Source organism: Sebastes umbrosus, chromosome 8 (genome assembly GCF_015220745.1).
Source record: "Sebastes umbrosus isolate fSebUmb1 chromosome 8, fSebUmb1.pri, whole genome shotgun sequence".
Taxonomy (NCBI): domain Eukaryota; kingdom Metazoa; phylum Chordata; class Actinopteri; order Perciformes; family Sebastidae; genus Sebastes; species Sebastes umbrosus.
Genome location: NC_051276.1, coordinates 32,545,270 through 32,566,745, shown reverse-complemented (window position 1 = coordinate 32,566,745; position 21,476 = coordinate 32,545,270). Strand labels below are relative to the sequence as shown.

The 21,476-nt window shown below is 39.2% G+C and overlaps 1 protein-coding gene across 8 annotated transcripts in view; it reads right to left on the bottom strand.

Annotated features, from left to right (window-relative positions):
* wdfy3 (WD repeat and FYVE domain containing 3) overlaps positions 1–21,041 on the bottom strand; it is a 117,022-nt gene extending 95,981 nt beyond the window's left edge. For 4 of the 8 annotated variants that reach the window (XM_037779011.1, XM_037779012.1, XM_037779014.1 and 1 more), the window contains exon 1: positions 11,069–11,343. In XM_037779011.1, the coding sequence (XP_037634939.1) occupies positions 11,069–11,097 (29 nt within the window). In that variant the 5' untranslated portion in view covers positions 11,098–11,343. Of the gene's footprint in view, positions 1–11,068; positions 11,345–20,223; positions 20,439–20,654 lie in introns of those variants that run through there. The other 4 variants (XM_037779016.1, XM_037779017.1, XM_037779013.1 and 1 more) reach the window with 4 other exon arrangements.
* Between the last annotated feature and the right edge of the window lie 435 nt (positions 21,042–21,476).

Genomic DNA, 21,476 nt, shown 5'->3' with positions numbered 1-21,476 from the left:
ATACAAGTTCTTGTGCTACTTGGTAACAAACACAGATCACTGGAGAATAGGCTTGCCGCGGTAGTCGGTGTTACCGATGTTACCGGTGTTACACGGTGGTTGGCCGATGCTATAAGGGAACCATAACATTAATGAGGTAATCGCCGTGAGAAGGACGGAGCGGTCACAGCCGATGTGCACAGCAGAGCAGCACCGGTTGGAAACCTGAGGCCCCGCAGCAAAAGCTCTACCTGAGAGACCAGACACACAGCCACCCGACGTTAAAGATCAAAGTAAGTGTTCTACAGATATTGAGCGTCATCTTTTCTTGTAAAATGTCCAGTGTAATCGGTAACACTGGTGTTGTCACAAGTTTATTAACCGGTGGGAACATTTTCTCACCATCACATCCCTACTGGGGAACCTGTTTTGTAATGATGGTTGCCCTCATTCATATAACCATTTATGCCACACATTCCCTGAAATCTGTCAGTATAACCACATGTTCTCCGCATCATGCTCCACTCTAAAGTCTCTGCCCAATAGCACCTCAGAAAGTAGTTTTCATTCCCTCTCTGCAGCCACTTATGGGAAGTCTAAACAAATCTGGATTCAAACCAGCCACCCTCAGGGTAGGAGCCCCTCTGAGGAGGCTAATTCACTCTTGGCAAGCGTCTCTGTCGTATAGAGAATTGAATCTACTGTTATGCGGGAGATATTATGGTATTTTTACAGTAGTTTGTAGACTTGACTTCATGCCAAATACAGATTATTTTTGAATAATGTGACAGAGGATGCTCCTCCTTGTGCTGTTGGCTCTGTGCGTTTCCTCTCCTGATGAAAACAACAGCCCAACAGTGTTCTGTTCTGGTGTCTATTTTGTACACATTTTCATTGAAATGTTTGTGGTTTTCTAATTAGCACAATATTCTCCAAATCATTGTTAGTCAATCAATCCATACGTTCATTTATTTGTGACACAGATACTGAAACTGAATGGCCAGATTGGACTTAAATTCTCATTCCCAAGAGGAAGAAACGCTGATTTCGGTGAGCCAGTAACCTTTTCTCGAGTCCTACCATCATTGAAACACAATATTTACTGGACAAAATCGCTCCAAACAAGGAAAAACAAACTCTTTTGATGACCTTTCCCTTAGCACAAAAGACCACACTGTCACTGTTTCCTAACTACTATCACCAATGCAGTACGACGCTGATTGTTTACTAGGTGTTCCCAGAGGCCTGCCCTTTATCGAGTGCTTTCTTGTTCAAGGTCTGCTTTGCCCCGGCTGGCAGCTCCACAACCCTCATCTGTTTTCACCTCGTCCCTCTCATTCCTTTAAAGACTATCATAAAAGAGGGCGAGAACGTGTAAAGAAACATGATGGCAGGGGACAGACGGCTACAAAGACGCCTTCCAAGTGTTGTTCTGATTTACAGGAACGTGGCATCTGTGGCACTAACAGCATTACTCCAGACTGAAGGCTTCAGTAACTCGTTTTGCCCACACAGCAGGGCTGCCCTCTGCGTGAACTCACACTCAAATGGCACCATTTGGTACTCTTTTATCTAAAGTGCCTGACCGTGAGTGTGTGCATATGTTTTTAGCATGCATAGTCTCGAGGGATTGAGCCTCTTCACCTGGTTAGTGCTTTGCTTTGCCATAGTAATGCTTTGAGTTGCATAATTAGCTCTGTCACATCAATGATTTGGGCTTCATCCCCCCCAATTTGTGGTTATTTTCTTATGAAATGTTCTTGTTGGGTTGATTTTAGACACATGATGGAGATCAAATGAGACAAGACCTGAAAGGCTCAGGGTTTGACATTTACAATACAGCCTGTGTTGGCAGCGATATACTCAACAATTCAGCTTTTTACTCACCACCAGCTCTGCCCGTCTGAGATAAGGCATTAGAGCAAGCCCTACAGTATATATCCTTCCAAAACAACAACATTATACCACTGCCTGCTGCAGACACTGATAAAGTTTGGAGAACATGTGACAAGGGATTTTTGTTTTAACTGATAGGCATCCAATTGTAAATTGTAGCAGTCCCATTTCACTGCATGCTCACTGATATAGATTACACATGAAGGTGAATTTAACGGATTTCTGAGGGGATAAATTCCACTTTTGAAGCAAAAAAATATCTAAGAATATATAATAACTGGGGCTGCCGATCGATAAAAATATCTAATCGCATGATTGTCAATAGTTAATCGCGATTAAACGCAAATTAATCACATTATTTATCAGTTAAAAATGTACCTTAAAGGGAGATTCAACATGGGAGTGGGCAAATATGCTTGCTATATGCAAATGTATGTCCAATTTGTTATTGAAAAACAATTAACAACAGAAAAAAATTACAAATATTGTCCAGAAACCCTCACAGGTACTGCATTTAGCATAAAAAAATATGCTCAAATCATAACATGGCAAACTGCAGCCCAACAGGCAACAACAGCTGTCAGTGTGCTGACTTGACTATGACTTGGCCCAAACTGCATGTGATTATCATAAAGTGGGCATGTCTGTAAAGGGGAGACTCGTGGGTACCCATAGAACCCATTTACATTCACATATCTTGAGGTCAGAGGTCAAGGGGACGCCTTTGAAAATGGCCCTGCCGGTTTAGAGCGTTGTTTAGCCTCTTTTCCAACAAGCTAGTATGACATTGACATCACCATTGGTACCAATGAATCCCTTTCTAGGTTTTCTAGTTTCATATGATACCAGTATCTTCAGTCTAGCTTTAAAACTGAGCCCGCTACAAGCTCCAACAGACTGCTTGGGTTAATGTGTTAAAGAAATTAGTGCCATTAAAACAAATTTGCGTTAACAAGTTATTATCGTGTTAACTTTGACAGCCCTAATAATAGCAAAGGTCAAAGATACAGCGCATGTTCATTATGCTGCAGACACAGTCAAAGTGTTTAAGGCTAAAAAAAAACACTTCTCTATATTGACTGATAACACACTATACTGCTTCACTTTCGCTCCATTTATAAGAGGAAGTGACTGCAGAACATGAGGCCTTTTTTAGCCACAGGAAGCTGTACGGCAGTGTCTGATTAACTACACTGTTGATGCTTTAAACTAAAAGTTAAACTTATCTAGTTGGAATCTATAAAGTTGAAAAAATAAATACATTTTCTGCAATTACTGTGGGACTGATCGTGAACAGATGCATCCAGGGCAGATGTTTTCAATGGCTACTGCTGTTTATGTGCCGGCATACAATTAAATATTTATTCGTTTTTTGTTTTGTTGCTTTTAATGTAAGCCAACTGAGATGCTCATAATCAACAAACAACGCCATAAAACTGTTTCCAAAATGAACTGCTAACTGCACATTTGTGCAGTGTAAGCCGACCTAGAAAGTTTTCCACAGAGCCAGGGTCTGCTTGTTTTCAGAAGAAAATGACTCCTGATTTTTGACTGCATATTAGAAACTGAGACTCATAAATTTGTTATAGTCAGAACAGGAAATTGCTGTACTAAAAGAGGAAAATTATTCAGTGTATATGTGGCTGAAAACACCCATTTCACCAGACACATTCACTATCTTACCTGTTGACTATGTTTTAATAGCCGCGGAGCTCTAAATGACATCTGGTTTTCTATCAAACAGTTCACTGAAGCTCATCGGTGAGAAGTAACCATGGCATCAATATGTATTAATACTTAGCGCGTCTTATTAAGATTAAGTGTGTGAAAGAACAAGTTCATTACCATCTTGGCGTGTCATAACACAGATGAGAGGAGCTATTCTCAGCAGCCAAATCAGCTCTCTGCACTGCTAACATCCTTCCCCTTTTTGTGTCGACACACGCATCATGTTTGTCCTTTGCCTCTCATTCATAACATAATAATCCATGGCAAATGTTAAAGTTCTTATCATAAATAAAACAAACCCTCCACTGGATGATTGGTAGGAGTAAAACAAAGAGACACAGATCTACTGCACACCAGCAGTGGGGTTATGAAGTGATCAACATGCACTAGCCTCAGCAGCATCAGCAGAAAAGCCAGGCTTCAGCTGTTAAAATGGAAACTCAGGCTGAGCCACAGACGAGCCGCTTGAAAAGCTGCCAGTCAAAGAGAAAATCTTGCTGGATGTCAGAAATTGAGATTCCAAAAGCAGAAGCAGTTAGTCTGTGGCCGGTTTAAAAATATCCAGCCCAGTGGGCCCGGTTCCTGAGTCACTGTTTAAAGTTGAAAGTTTCACTATATGAAAAAAAAAATCAAGACAGGAAACCGGTGGGAGATTCTTTAGAGATATGGATATACGTGAAGAGGATCAGTAAAACTGAAACTTGGTGAAATTTTAAAAATGGATCCTGATTCTAACCTGGACAATACTGTGGTTATTCATGAGAACTGACAGAATAATTTCTAATATGCAAAATTAAGTGCATTGTCTTTATCTAAATCTTTGGTTTGTTTCCATGAAATAAAAACAACCACAATCACAAGTTAGACTCCGCTAATGTTTTCATTAAATCAAACAATTATTAGGCTTATCAAGCTTCAGGGAAATTAACAGCGGTGGGGTTACATCACACAGCAAGGGCAACGTCATTTTTGAGTGAGGCAACTGTTTTGTCATCTGGTAACTACATTATTAACAAGAACAGATCTGTCATTGAGCTCAGCAGGTGACTGACTAATGATCACATCCTTCAAAAGCTTTTCCAGAGGGGGAAACACTGGATCTTATTTTAATAGATTTTTACATCATTTCTATCGGTTATGATAACATTGTCGGCACCAAAATAATATAAAGTAATTCAGACAGGTTGTAAACAAGCCAACAGTTCGGCCAAATTAGCTACCACTTGGGGCGCTTTCAAAAGCCATAGTCCGTTTGGTTAGCCCAAATCAGAGTGAAAGTGATACTTCAGTCTAGTTCGATAGTTCAATAAAAAAGCCGGTCATATAAAAAAAATAAGTTGCTGAGAGGCGTGCACAAAAGAGTAGATTTATCTTTTTTGTCTCGAGAGCTGCCACTTCTATGCAGGGAATCACAGACTTTGACATATTGCTGTCGAAGTTTTTCCATTTTGTCTCGGCACTGATCTACGGTGTACACGGATCCCTTGTCCTCCAGTTTATCTGAAATGACTTTATAAAAGGTCACTATTTTTGTGGATTTTATTTAGCTTATTCTGTATGTTCTGTTTGGCCCAGATGTCAAGCAAACATCGGACTTCTGCAGAAGTCCAGGTCTCTTACCTGTGTCCACCTCACCATATGCCGGCGCAGGCAGCCTACGTTTTGGCTTGTTTGGAAACGGTCCGAGACCACTTGTCTCAAGTCTCGGTCAGGTTGTTTTGGTCCACACCGGAGTACGATTACTGAGCTGAACTGCCCAAACATACCGCACCAGGGGTTGAACTGCACCAGAGTTTGATTAAGACGGAATTAAAAGTAAAAGTAAAACAAGCACTTCTTAAATGTCAGTAATAAACCCATATTTGCACAGAAAAACTGTTCATGCACACCTAAAGTAAGTACGGTAAGTGGAAATAAATTGAATCACCACAAAGTCAGTCTATAAACTGTGATGGATATTTACAAAAGACAGCTTGTAATAATGTTGGCCTTCCTTTTATCTTCAAAATAGGTTTGGCAAACATTTGTTTAACCAACAGAAATGAACAAAAGATTATTGTAACAAACTGGAAATATCCTTTAAGCTGTATTCAAGCTGAGATAGCCTACCTATCTATTTTGTACTATAATGTAGCGCTACCTCAGATCAAAGCCAGCATTTATCTCTGAACAATGCTGACTGTTATCACTGGTGTACTGGGCCCTATGTAACAGAGAGTCACTGAAGCAGACGAGAGTGCTGCTGGGAGGATGGTAGAGTCGGAGCGCAGCAGGGCCGGGACCACAAACTGGGGCAAACACATGTCATACGACTCAGCATAAGGCTGAGGCTGGAAAATCAACAAAAGGAGAGGCGGGTGATCCGCAGACAAACGCAGGATTACAACTCACTCCACCTTTTTGGTAAGCAATGAGTGTCATGAAAACACACAATCCAGGCCTATAGGATACATCCTTTAAAGTCCTGTGTGTACCTCCCTTTCAGCACTAGATTCTTAGGCGTGGTCAAAAGACACATGGAAATTAAATTTGGCTGCACAAATTACTGTCTTGGTGCAGCTTTACTTGATTAATATCTCAGGGAGGAGTATGGCTTTATCTGAAAGACACATTTTGGTTTTGATTAGCTTTGAAGCTTCGTCTCGGAAGAGATGGTAACTCTTATTTGTCCAGTCTGGACTGAAAATAGCATATGTGCTAGGCAGTAGCTGGACACACTCTAGTAGTCTCAGATGTGTATAACTGATTATCTGTACAATGAAAAATAGTATTAAATCACCGTCTGTTCTCATTTATTTGGACGATAAACAAGATTAGAGCTACATTAATGAATTGATTAATTGATCAGTTGTCAACTATTAAATTAATCACCAACTATTTTGATAATCGATTAATCGTTTTGAGTCATTTCTTAAGAAAAAAAAGTCAAAATTCTCTGATTCCAGCTTCTTAAATGTGAATATTTTCTGGTTTCTTTACTCCTCTGTGGCAGTAAACTGAATATCTTAGAGTTGTGGACAAATCAAGACATTTGAGGACGTCATCTTGGGCTTTGGGAAACACTGATTGACATATTTCACCATCTTCTGACATTTCATAGACCAAACATCTGTTTGATTAATCAAGAAGATAATCAACAGATAAATCAACAATTAAAATAATAGTTAGCCCTAACCAAGTTGCTAAGGTTTTACTAAATTCTTAGTCAACTAACACTCATACAATTTTGTCGACTAATCAATTAGTTGATTTAATCGACATTCGTTTACCAGAGATGTGCTCACAAGTTTCTTGGAAATAAGTCATTCAGCATGAAAAAAAGCATTAAAACATGACAAATCGGCTAAAGAAATCTTAGTTGACTAAGACTAAAACGACCCATAATACAAATACTGATATTACTGGTTGATGTTATAGGGAGTTCTGCATAAAAACAATGTTGGATATAAAACATATCGGCAGGGTTTGGGGAGTACTATATCTCAAGTGTTTCTTTCTAAATTAATATGATCCATTTTTAATTTCAGATCTGGAAACGTAGCCAGGAAAAACAACAAGATGCCCACACCTTTGGCAACAAAGTACTTCCTTCAGAGATACGAGGCCAACTTATCTGTTGATCTAAAATGTGTCGTGAGAGAATGGATGTACCTGAAGGACGCTGGAACAGTTCAGAGAAACTGAGCAATTTAGATTCCTGGCACAGCGTCAACATGATGCTGTTGTTATCTCCCAGCAGCTTTGTCTGTGACACAGAATTTTTTTTATATCCTAATATACATCAGACCGGCAATACGTCATCCAGAGTAGGCTCTCATGACCACCACAAACAATCCCGTGTCCCTCATAGACGGTAACTGAGTAAAGAGAAGAAGTTGAAACACGTCTCCAAACTTCTACTTTAAACAAACCGGTAATAGTAATAACGCTATGCTGAATGTTGAATGCATAAAAATGTGTCAAAATTACAATTCAAATACGCGTCAAATTCCATTGAAGTCTATGGGATCTTCTGTTTTCCTTTCCCCAAAAGGGGGCGTAGCCTTGACTTTTTGAGATGCATCTATATGTGCCGGTCTCATGTATAAGCAAACAAGTTTATACCTTGCTGGTCTCTCTGCCTTGATGTGAGTTTGAATGTCTAGCAGTGGACCAATGCAAGCAGACAGCTCACTGCATACTCAACCTACCTCGGGAAGAAGTGACATAACAGAGAGGATTAAGAGAGCAGCTTTGATGAGGATTAGAAAACCGCAGCACCATCCTCATACAAGTGATTATCAACTTAAAGCTAATGATCCTTTTAAGAGTACTAGACAGAAAAAAAAAACATTCTGATCATTGCTATGCTATAGTCAGAACCAACCCAGTTTTAAGGGAAAACTGCATCAAACCACGTCTTGTCTTGGCCGAACCAAAGAAAATGAGTCAATGGCATCAATGGAATGTCAACTCCTATGCAGAAGGGAACTGAGCTTGCTTTCTTGGCCCTCCAGTCTTTTTCAAAGCATTCTCTTTAAGCGGACGCCAGCTTCAATGAACGTCTCACAGAGTTCGCACCAACTCCTGGGAGATGAAGGCAGCCAGTGCCCTGGAAAAAACCAAGCTCTTCAAAGGCTTGTGTGGTTGTTCCTCTGGAGAAAGTGATGTAATCACAGAAACGTCTCCTGCCTGACAGTTTACGGGGGTAGGTGGAAGCTGTGGAGCTCCACAGAGGAGAAAAAACTGGGTTGACAGGAGTTAGATAAAAACTGAAAATGCTAATTTGAAGTAAATAAAAGACTATGTAGGCAGGGTGGCGAATTCACACCAAACTCCAGCTAAATGCTGCTACATTTTTGACTTGCACGGCAGATGGATTCTCGCAATATCACACAATATCACACGAAAATCCATCTTGTCAAGCTTCAAGTAATGCGTTTGTGTCCGGCCAGCCAGTGATCGGGCCAATCAGCATCCTGCAAGGAGCTACTGGCTACTACGGGCGTGGTTTATGTGTGTGGAACGCTACGACATGGTGAGGTGACTGTTACAGGAATGAGTCCTAAAACCCAGAGATGTGTTAGCATTTTAGCACTTACGGTTCCCTCGTCTGGAAATCAGTGGGTTTTTTGAACGGGTTTTAGTTTATTTAGATACCTGAAATAAGGTCTGTGGTTAAAACAAGCTGAAGAGATTTTAACGTTTTGTTCTACGACATAAAATATGTAGTTCGTTTATAGCCTAACGTTATCTTTTTACTTCTGGTGATTGCATTTACACTTCAAAAATCATAAAAGTGGTGTTCATTTGTGGAGATTATCTTGGGGAACAAAACATGTAAGTTTCATAAATGTTTGTTTGTCACAGAGTTTATTTTCTGCAATAATCCAAAACGCAATGGAAAAATCCCGTTGGCTTTTTGTCGAGGGAACCAGGGCGATGCCAACTTCCTGCTTGGCCTACAAAAATATGTCAACCATGCAGAGTATTTCTTCATTTAAAGATGAGCAAAGAACGTCACTTTCTCGATGGAGAAGATGTTTTCGCTCTTCTCCCAACTGGCTTCGGTAAGAGTTTGATTGACAGATGGTTCATCCAATCACCTGCCAAGTATTTTTTTGAGAGTGCCTGCCCTTTTTACAAACAGTTTCCAATGACGGCTTCTCAGATGGTCCTGTGTAAACAAACCAGCTGGCGTGTCAGCTTAATAAGCTGTCTCCTCTGCAAGCCACTGTGACACATCACCTACCATTAGATACCTCTCTTTATTTGCTGACAAACCTCTAGAAGGCACAGAAAATATTCTTCTGACACCGAGACATTTTAAAATCATCATTACTAAAACAGAAATCGAAGCATCATGGATTTAGAGCGACAAAGCTGCAATAGAGCCGCTTCTAACTGCTGAAGCATCAACAGCTGATGCATGACTTGTGTGAGTGTAACAAGAACCAGAAGGACAGGAAATTATCTAATGCCAAACAAGACTGGACAGGACCAGAGCTGACAGCCTCCTCACTGGATATCTATCTAGGCCTCCAGTAAGCAGGGCCTGGGGTGTCATCATCACGGGCTATTACCACCAGCCACAAGCCAAATGCTGCTGAATTCTACCGGTGTTTCTCCTCCCAGCTGTTCTGGCAGATAAACATTTATCACTGTAAATGATGAACGTTGAGGTGCAGCAGCTATTGTGACTGGAAGACAAAAAGTAATGTTGCCTAGCCAATATTTTTGCAGTAATGTGTTCATTGAATGACATCCATGACAACCAGTGGGTCTCATACATAAATTACTGGCTGTCAACAACCATAATTACAAAAACAAATTATATAATTACAAAATATTACGCAGGTTGGAGGATTTTGTTCGGGGTTTTTTTGTATTGAAAATGATTTTGTATATGTATGCAATATATGTATTATATATTATATATATATGCCATAGTATATTATGTATTATTTTAAGCATATATTATATTATGTACATATTATATTATGTATAATATATACAACAAAAAGTTTGTAACAAAAAGTTACATAATTAAAAAAATAATTAATTGAAATATATATATATTAAATTTAATTATATTAATAAATATATATATAAATATATATTAAAATTATAAAAAAGGATGTGTCTGTTGAATCAAATTGTTTTTAATTACAACTATAATAGTCATATTGATATTACACATTGAATTCATCACATTAATATTACACATTTCCATATATTTACCCTTTTAAATGTACGTGTTGTGGTCCATAATGTACAATTTCAACCCTGAGGAGAGCTACAACCCCATGGGAAACGTTTTCACAGAATCTGAAGATCTGTCCTTCATATAACAATGATTTGTGTCCAATTGGACAAATGTGGTCTACTGTGGGCCAAGCTGTTCTCTGCCATTTTGCTCTCTTCATTATTTCCGAAGACGGTCTTTGTAATGTTTCTTTCTGTTCCATCAGAGGTGCCTACTTCTCCGTCTATTCACTTGTTGTTTGTAATGGAGGCATTTCATAATCTAAAGTTTCAAGAAACTACAAAAAAATATATCCAAAAGGAATCAAATGTCTAAAAAAATAATGAGTCAACACCGTTCTGATCTATACACTTGTTGTAAAGTTAAATGTAACCCTAGCAAGCTCTTGCTTCTTTTTATCCAGCACACAATGGCTCTAGAGACATCAGGGTATTTTGTTACATACAGTACCTCCGACTGTTGCATCCCTCTCCACTCGATGGTGGTAATGATGGTAATAGAGGCTTATTACGCGACTGCGCTCTGAATGTAAGCGTTTACCAAACTGCTTAAATGTGAAGTATACATGTAAATGACTCATTGAGAGGCAACTCTTATCCATCAATAACAACAATAAACATGCTATATTGTATACACCAAGGTCAGGTTCGCCAATAACAGTAAACAAACTCCCGGTCACCGCGGAGACAAGCTCAGCACCCAGCTCTTGATTCTCCCTACCTGCTGTTCTCTCTGCGCTCCGCCAGCATCTCAACTCATCAGCAGCAGGAAAAGACAAAAAAAATACTCCACTATACACCAAGACCGACTCCTCTTCTCTTAAAAACTGGCGTCTTTCTGATAAGGAGAGGCGGTGACAATGGTGTCATGCCTTCCCCTCACGGCGGCGTGAAAAGAGGAGAGGCTAAGCGCGGAGGCATGGCTTGTCTTCGTTGGCAGTGCCAGGGGCTTTGTTCGCCAGCCAGCGTGCTGTGTGTGTGTGTGGCCTGCCGGGACTGGCACAGCTGATCCCCCCCTGACACCGGGTGGGGTGTACAGGGCTTTGGAGGAAGAGGAGGGGAGGGTGGTGGAGTGTTTGCGTGTGTGTGGGTGGGTGGAGGGGGGCTACGGCCGTCACAGCAAAAGGAACATACCATTTAGACCAGAAAAGGAGGGGGCCATGCATAACCCACAGTAGTAAGCACCATTAAATAATTCATCTTATGGGGATTTCAGCGTCATTATTTACATCCAGGCTCAGTGACTTCACATTAACTTTGCATTATCAGGACTTCAGACTAGAGCTGCAACTAACAATTATTTTTCTTTGTTGATTAACCTCTTGATTATTTTCTCAATTAAGCGATGAGTTGTTTGGTCTATAAAAACAGGTTTTTTAGAGAGCAGTGGTGCTGTTGTCGCGTTGTGTCTGAAAGGACGTTCAGTGAGTGAGAGATGGAGAGAGAAACGGAGAGTACTAAGAATGAATGAAAACTGATGAATATTGGTTTACGCCAGAGATTCATACAAGTTCACGCCAGAGGGGAGAATTATTCAGTTTTCTTTCCTTAGAATTAAAAGTAAAATTATTTCATTTGTTGCAGTGCACTTATTATTTTACTATTTTCATTCTTTAAAAGTCACCAGAATGCAGGAAACAAAGTCTTTGAAACTTTCTGGGGGAGGACCCTCAGATCCCCAGCTATGGTTTCAAAATCCTCCCTGTTTGAGGTCTCAAGGTTGGCAAGTACGGAAAAAATGTATCATCTGATATCATAATTTAGATTCCCTAGTTTCATAGGTTGTGTTAACACGTTATTATGGCGTTAACTTAGAAAGCCCTAGAAATGATTAGTTATTTTATCGTATCGGACATGAGAAACAGGTAATTATCAGTATCAGCTGAAAACATCCATATGGTGCATCCCTAATTATCAGGTTATTCGACAATGAAAATAATCGCTACTTGCTGCCCTACAGAATGAGTTTGTCATACTCAAAATTCACATTACAGCTATTTAATTGCTTTGATTTTGGAATTCCTGACCAAAAACAAGAAAAAAGTTGAGAAACCCTCTCCTAGAAACTGTAGTGGAACATCCTGAGAAGTCTTCTGGTTCACTAGGAAGACACTGAAGTGTGGTTTCCAGCAGGGACACACTGGGCCATATGGAAATGAGGCCAGCGGGAGGAAGCAGATCATCCACCTCACTTGAATGAACCTGCTATACAATCTCCTACTCAACATAACCACCAGCGGCAAGGTTGAATATGCACTGGAAAGAGAAACAATCTGCAGTAGCAGAAGCTTAACTGCATCCTGAGACCTGTTGTGTTAGAAAAGCCTGAGGGGTTCTCACAAAACTTGAATCACTCGATGGGATTTGAGCTCTTCTTCTCTGCCTAAAACCGCACTTATTATGCCAACTTAACAGCTACTAATCATGCATGACATTTTTTCCATTCAGTATGTGACAAATTGACAATGGAGTCCAAAATGTTCATGAATAATTCAGTAAAATAGTTTTGTTGATCAACACTAATAACCATAAACCACACATGTGATCACAAACATTACAGTTATTACCATCCAGTGGCTGGTGGAGCAAAGTCTGTGAAAATCACAGCCAATTAAACTCCAGCAATAAACAGAGCTGGAAAAATATCTCTCCTTCAGTTCAGTCTAGCCAGTGAAACACCACAACCATGACAACATACATCAAATTAGCCATTACTCCGGTTTCATATACAGTATGATCTATCCCCTGACATAACCAGCTTAAACACATATGGAAAAATTAGTAGGAAATGCTATAATACAACCTCCAAAGGTTGAGGCTTTTGTTTTGGATGAATGGCTGTAATTCACAAACTACTGCAGATGTAAATAAAACCAATCATTAAAGGATAACGCTGCCGTTATTCTTAGGTTAACACAATAATAACGCATTAATGCAAATTTGTTTTAATGCCACTAATTTCTTTGATGTATTAACGCTACTTGTGATTTTTAGGTTGTAGCGGGCCTAGAGCTTCAACCGTCTCATACTAGCTTGTCGCTAAGGAGGTTAAATAACACTCCAAACATGCCCAAAGTTTTGGCGAGGAAAAACTGGCATGGCCATTTTCAAAGGGGTCCCTTGACCTCTGACCTTGAGATATGTGAATGAAAATGGGTTCTATGGGTACCCACGAGTCTCCCCTTTACAGACATGCCCACTTTATGATATGCAGTTTGGGGCAAGTCAGAGTCAAGTCAGCACACTGACAGCTGTTGTTGCCTGTTGGGCTGCAGTTTGCCATGTTATGATTTGAGCATATATTTTATGCTAAATACAGTACCTGTGAGGGTTTCTGGACAATATTTGTTGTTTTGTGTTATTAATTAATTTCCAATAATACATATATACATACATTTGCATAAAACAAGCATGTTTGTCCACTCCCATGTTGATAAGAGCATTAAATACTTGACAAATCTCCCTTTAAGGTACATTTTGAACAGATAAAAAAAATGTGATTCATTTGCAATTAATTACGATTAACTATGGCCAATCATGCGATTAAATATTTTAATTGATTGACAGCCCTAGTTATTCTGCAAATTTCTTACCATCAACAAATCCCATGAAGATACCAAAACCAACAATATGTTGGTCCATCTCTCAATACTTATTGATTTCCCAAACGTAATATATCAGTCTTTATATAGTTTCTTTTGTAGTAGAATCAATTCATTGTTGGTTCTGGTCGTTTCATTTGATTTGTTAACAATAAAAGAATAAACTGAATTTGCCAGCTTTATTCTTTTACCAGAGTGGATGAATTAACTGACTGTAATCAAATATCTAACTTGTGCAAAAAATGCGCATTAACGTATGTATGTTTGTAAATATTCAGTGCACATACACACAGTACGTGTGCATGCTACAATATGTGTGTGTGACACTTATGTCTGCGCTCTGCTGGCTCCCATGACGTGCAGACCATTTCCCTGGAGGCTAATTAAGAATTATCCTCTCCTGGTTTATGACTGCACGCTGCTTCGTCTCAAGAAAGACGACAACTGGTAAACTGAAACTGAAGTCTGATGTGCGATATGGCATCTTTAGTGAGAAACACCACAGACACACAACACAGGCGGTCTCTTTCTATGTGATGCATTTTACATGGCCTGAGAAAGCTCACTTGGTGCATTGAGAGGGGAGTTAGCATTGGCCTTGTGCTGCATTATCCACACCATTCTAATGTAGCTACGTGGCTTCACTTGATCAATAACAAGCGCCTCACAACGCACATAATACACATTGCTGATCCTATCCCTCCACAGAGAGAGAAATGCATTAATACATAGATAGAAATATAATCTCAGCTGGTAATCTTTGGTTTGTCTGTGTACATTAGTCTTTTTTGATTAAAGCTTTTGTCTCATCCTATTTATGAGAACCGCTGTATTTATTTACAGTCTACAAGTTGTTGTTTTTTTCCAATTTGTCCTCAGGTGTAACGCTCTTCAAAATGTTGCCATAGCACCTACAACAAACTCTTTAGTTCCCAGTCATTCACAACAATTACTGTAACTTCTCAGATAGAGCCTCCTCAAACAACTCTGAGATAGGGCTGTCCTCGACCAAATAAATTCTTAATCAACTAACACATACGATACTGTCGACTAATCAATTAGTTGATTTGATCGACAGATCTGTGAAACTGAGTTTCTCCACAAAGAATCACACAAAAACACCACTTTAAATCTCGTGTTTTAGAAATGTGCTCATAAGTTTCTTAGAAATAAGTCATATGTCTGCACCGTGTACGGTCAGTCTGTGAATTTGTGGATAAATTGTTACACAAATAGTCAGTGGTCATGTCTATAATGTTCCACTGAACTAGCCGTTCAAGCGGTGATGTACCCTATCGTGGAATGCATCTGATTGGTACCTGGTTCTCTGCTTGACATTTCAAACAGGAAACAACATGGCAGCCTGCTCGTAAACTTTCTGTTATTCCGTCTAAACAATCGACCAAAATCTACTTCTGAAAACATTTAAAAGGGAGAAACAGGCTATGCCACTGCTGAATCTCATTTCATTTTAGAACTAGATCACCTAGTTTAACAGCTCGGTTCCAGTTTCGTGAGCCGGACACATCGCGCTGGACCTGCTTTCCATAGAAAATAAATGGAAAGTGTTGAGACGCCGTACTGACCGGTGAGTGTAACCGCTGGCACGCCCCCCTGAAAATGTAAACAAAGGACTGTTCCTGTCCACATTTTCATTTTGAAAGAGCAACGGCCAATAAGGAAACGCCAACACTCGGCGGACCGATCGTCTAACTTCATCACTCAGTGAGACTTTTGCGTTTGTAAGGCTGGCCCTCTGCGATCCAGCCACAAAGCATAAAAAACAACTTATCGACTAAAGAAATCTTAGTCGATTGAGACCAAAACGGCCGATTAGTCGACTAATCGACTAAGAGGGGGAGCCCTACTTTGAGAATTTTGACAGTTTGTCACTTTGGGCTCTGATTACACATAACAATCAACTAATCAAAAAGACATTGATAACTTATTGGATAATTAAGCAACCATTAGTTGCAGCCTGAAACATGACTATTAGTTATCTGACATACAATGACATGAACAAATTAGGGAACATCATTTTAAAAAATGTGCTGTCCCTTATCAAAATCTGAGGCTATGAAAGGTCATCAGGGTTGGGTTACAAAACATGCTTTTGTTTACCAGGCACTTGGGCTGATAAACTCCCAATTATTCAGCTGTACTTTTACATATTTAATATCCAAATAGCTTAGGTAAGATCTCCAGACTACACTTGGTTAGAAGTAATTTCTGGTGCAAAGCACAAACCTCAGTCACGGGCATAATGTATCAGCATTTGGATAGTGGCTAAAATAAAAGTGTCAGCAAGGGAATATTATATTGCTTAACTACGGTTAATCTATCACAGAACCTTGGCAATGTTTAATCACAATAAACCGTCATATAAAGCAGCTAGTAATCATGATGACAAGGAACTCCACAAACAAAGCAGATCAAAATAATGTGTACTACTGGACTACCTACTGTATGTCCACTAGCAACAAATTGCAAAACATAGGAGTAAAATACATGAAAATAAAGAAAAATCTCTTTCTTAGCCCAGGAGAGTAAACCCAGCCACATGACTGACCTGGTGAGTTTCAGTTTCGATGCCTGTAAGCATTGAATCACAGTGGGAGAAAAGCAGAAGAAAGGAAGGCCCCGAGGCTACAGCGACTTTACTTCATCACACCAACTACCGGCAGGTTTTGAGTAATCTCAGTAAATCACAGCAAAATGGGAACTCAACAGCTGATTTCTGTAGTGGGATAAAAGGACCTCGTAGGTATTCCAATCATAGCTCACATATTGTGCGGATTTGGAAATAACATTGTAATAACTTAGATGTTTGTGGGTTGAATTTTTGGCTTTCAAAAACTAATTAGAGGTACCCATATTTAATGTTGTTGCCAATATTATGATTATTTTGTCCAATAGTTCATGAGAATTTTCATGTGACATTATTGCTCTTTTACACCACTATCCATAGTCCTCCGTGCCCAACAAAGTCCGTCATCCGACTATCTATAGAAAAAAATACAACTTGAAAGTACGTAAAATCAGAGCTTCCAGCTCAACGGGCCCTGTGTGCAGAAAGAAACTTAATTTCTGCAGCCCACACGTCAACGGCTACTTTAACTAATCCGGTTTTGATATTAGATTAGGATATTCAAATGATGATCAGTTATCTTCAAAGGTGGTTAAACAGACTTACAGGCGCTGCCTTTCATGTCTCAGTCTACTTTGGCCCTGCTTTTCTTTGAAGTGTTATAATATAATTATTAGTTAATATGGCCAAATATACTGAAATGGAGTGACTACAACAACTTGACCATACCGGACAATTTAATCTTCAAAGTGGCTCTGTTTTTTTCACCCATCCAATGCAACGGTTCAGGTTGGACAAACTAAGTCTGGATACAAAGATGAGTAGCTACCAACATTTACGGTGCATCTAATGATTTAAGAAAATGAATTTCTAATTTAGAAACTTTGCTTTTAATTATAAAGCTAAAGGTGTCTTTTAATGTTAAACTTTATGAAATTGCCCTTATTTTTAAATAATTACTTTCTAAACTTCTTCATGATATAAATATTTTTAAAAGACTTTTTTTTCTTTCATATGCTGATTGTCTGTAGTCATTGTGCTGTTTTAATTACCTGCATTTGTCTGCTAATAATAACCCATTTAAATTCTATTCTTTGGGCCAGACAAAACAGCATGAGGTTTGTTCTTACAATGCAGTCGCCCTGCAGTAAATATCAATTTGCTCAAACTCATAAAGCTCATAATATCCAGTTTCTGTTGTGAGAGGTGTCGTTTAAACTTGTTGGGAGGAAATCACTGTACAAATTATTATTATTATTGTGTCTGTGCTAGTTAAAAGTTAGAGTTAAGAGTTGGCATGATGTTGGTTTCGGCAGGTGAAACCTTAAAAAGGATGAGACAACCAGGATAAACAATTGAGCTGCGTGTTACATCTATGACATCGCTATGAATAGGGTGTAAATTAAAGGCGCCAGAGTGAATTATTTAGGGAAACAACTAGGTAATTGTTACTCACAGCCGTTGCAGCAGTAGAGCATCTCAGACCCAATTAAACAACCTGATACTGAACATAAAAAACTAAGGCTGTCAAAGTTAAGGCGATTCGTTTTAATGCCACTAATATCTTTAACACATTAATGCAACTTGCGATTTTTAGGTTGTAGCTGGCTCAGTTTTAAAGCTAGAGTGAAGATACTGTTATCATATGAAACTAGTAAACCTAAGGATTTTTTTAGTACCAACTATGTCATACTAGCTTGTCATGAAGGAGGTTAAATAACACTCCGAACTTGAGCTAAATTTTGGCAAGGAAAAACTGGCATGGCCATTTTCAAAGGGGTCCCTTGACTTCTGACCTCAAGATATGTGAATGAAAATGGGTTCTATGGGTACCCACGAGTCTCCCCTTTACAGACATGCCCACTTTATGATAATCACATGCAGTTTGAGGCAAGTCATAGTCAAGTCAGCACACTGACACACTGACAGCTGTTGTTGCCTGTTGGGCTGCAGTTTGCCATGTTATGATTTGAGCATATATTTTTTATGCTAAATGCAGTACCTGTGAGGGTTTCTGGACAATATTTGTCATTGACTTGTGTTGTTAATTGATTTCCAATAATTAATTTACACATACTTTTGCATAAAGCAGCATATTGCCCACTCCCATGTTGATAAGAGTATTAAATACTTGACAAATCTCCCTTTTACAATCGATTGACAGCCCTATAAAAAACACATCTGACTCATGGTACTAACTATACCAATGTGGGGAAACCAGGTAAGTGTTGGCTGTGGCTGAAACACATAACAACATAGCTCTGGGACAGTGTCTATAATTACTAGCAAGGAATAAAAAACCTTGCAGAAGTAAAACCATTTCTATCATCTGTGCCTATCTGGTAGCTCAGCAGCACAAACACACTGCCAAGGGACACAGTAAATACTGCAGGAGCATGACACAAGTTTGTGATAACATTAGTTGCACCACACATTTAGCCTCCCAGCCTGCTGCAAGCCAGGCTAAGCTGCTGTTGTTGGGTAGTGATGGTGGTGGTGAGGTGACTGTACAGGCAGCCATGCAGTCAGCCATGTAATCGGGAACAATGCACTGGCCAGTGGCCACACACACAGGTGACTTTTAAGTTGCACATCAGGCGCACAGCAGCACGAAATGAGAGCCGATGTAATCGTACTAAATATGCCAGTCATTGTGACTTTGATACCAGCAGACTATTACTGGCCAGTCGTAGCGTTACAGCAACCCTGCTTAACCCATAATAATAATGTTGACTAATAAATCCAGCCAACACCACACAAACTGTAGCTGTGCCCCGGTTAACCTACACCGGTCTGCGTCCTTGTGTGTTTTCCCAGTGACTGTTTTCTTTCAAAGGTCTTATTATTAATTGTCAATAATCAATAGAACAGTACATGGAAAGTTCATTTTTGTTTTTCTGAACACTCACCCGGGACACAACACATCAATCAATCATACCTGACAACAACAACATACACACAGACAGCCACATCTGGCCACAAAGGACCTAACTGATTCTCAATCATGGATACATAAAATTAAAATTGTAGAGAATACAACACAGGGAGAATATCTACAAATAAGTCATGAAATAATAATAAGAAGAGAATTTTTATATATATATATATATATATATATATACCTACATACGCACACACATACACATATATACACATACACACATATACATATACACACATACACATAAATACATACACATATATATACATAAATACACACACATACATACATACATACATACACACATACATACATATATTTATATATAAAATATTATTTTAAAAAAAAAATAATAATAATAATAAAAAATAATAATGATAATGAATAAATAAAGAATAGAATACAATTTAAAAAGGAAAAAGAAGATACTACTACATATATATATATATATATACACATATATACACACATATATACATAAACACACACATACACACATACATACATACATACATACATACATACATACATACATACATACATACATACATACATACACACACACACATAGAATACAATTTTAAAAAGGAAAAAGAAGATACTACTACTGGCTACTCAGAGATTACTGTAGTAGGTTTCTCAAAAAATGACAAGTGACTGTTTTCTTCTAATGAATTCCAGCAGCACAGTGTGAGGACTCTGATTGAAAACCCTGTAATGTAGAATCAATGTTAATGTTAGCTCACCTTCAGTTAGCTGACGACCAGCTGATTGCAGACTAGCATCGCAGCATCTAACTGTCAAGCTAAACGGTGACGTTGGCCTTCAATAAATACACTACAAAATAAAGAAGCTGGTTTGTGTTTTGATAATAATAAGACTGGATAAGTAAAGTATTTGTGGACGTTATTGCTGACATGCTACCATTAGCTTTAATGCTGCTATATTTGAAAACTAACCGTTAATGCAGTTATATTTAAAAACTAACCGTTAATGCTGCTATATTTGAAAACTACCCGTTAATGCTGCTATATTTGAAAACTAACCGTTAAACTAACCGTTAAACTAACCGTTAACCGAGATGCACATTCCTGCCAGTGTTAGCATGTTAGCATGTTAGCAGCTAGCCGCTCCATAGACCACAGAGTCTCTCTTCGTGTATCCGTCATCTACTCACCAGTACGCAGCAGAATCCTACGGCTAGAAAGTGGATGATAACCCCCCAATATGTCAGTTACGTGTGGCACTCCTTGCATATCCATATGTCACACATTAAACGATGCTTTTACTCCCAAAAAGAAGTCACTGCTTCCTCTGCTTCCTTCTGGTAGCCATCTTTTCCTCTCAACCATCCAGATACAGCAGCTCGTCCCAGTTCAGCTCAGCCCAGCTCAGTTCAGCCAGCCAGCCAGGTCCCAGCGCTGATTTAGCTCCAACAGCATCCTCCTCCTCCTCCTCTCTGCTCCAACTGAGGCTACATGTGAAGGACAAACCTGCCATCTGTTGGATGAATGGAAGAAGACACTTCATCATTTTAAAAACAAGATATATTGTACATATTGAGGGCCCGAGCACTGACAATGTCGGGCCAGCGAGGGCCCTATTGAAACTGTAGTGTTTCTTCTTCTTTTTCTCTCAAATTAATCGTGTTTTTGACGATCAAAAGTTGGTGAACTTGGCATACTTATCATACGCGGCGAAAAATTTAATATTTTAAGGGTCTCGGGCTCGGCTATTGCAAAATGGCTCGCTAGCCCCCCTATAAAATTGGAAAAATTGAGCTCCGCGCTCCAGTTTCACCTACATGTATGAAATTTGGCAGATAGATGTAACATGTGAAGACAAACAAAAAAGCCTCTGGGAGGTATGCCCAAAACTCAACAGGAAGTCTGCCATCTTGAATTTAATGTGTGATTTTCGCCCATTTTTAGCGTTTTATAGGCTGTGTACTTTAACGAACTCCTCCTACAGATTTAATCAGATCAACTTTAAATTTGGT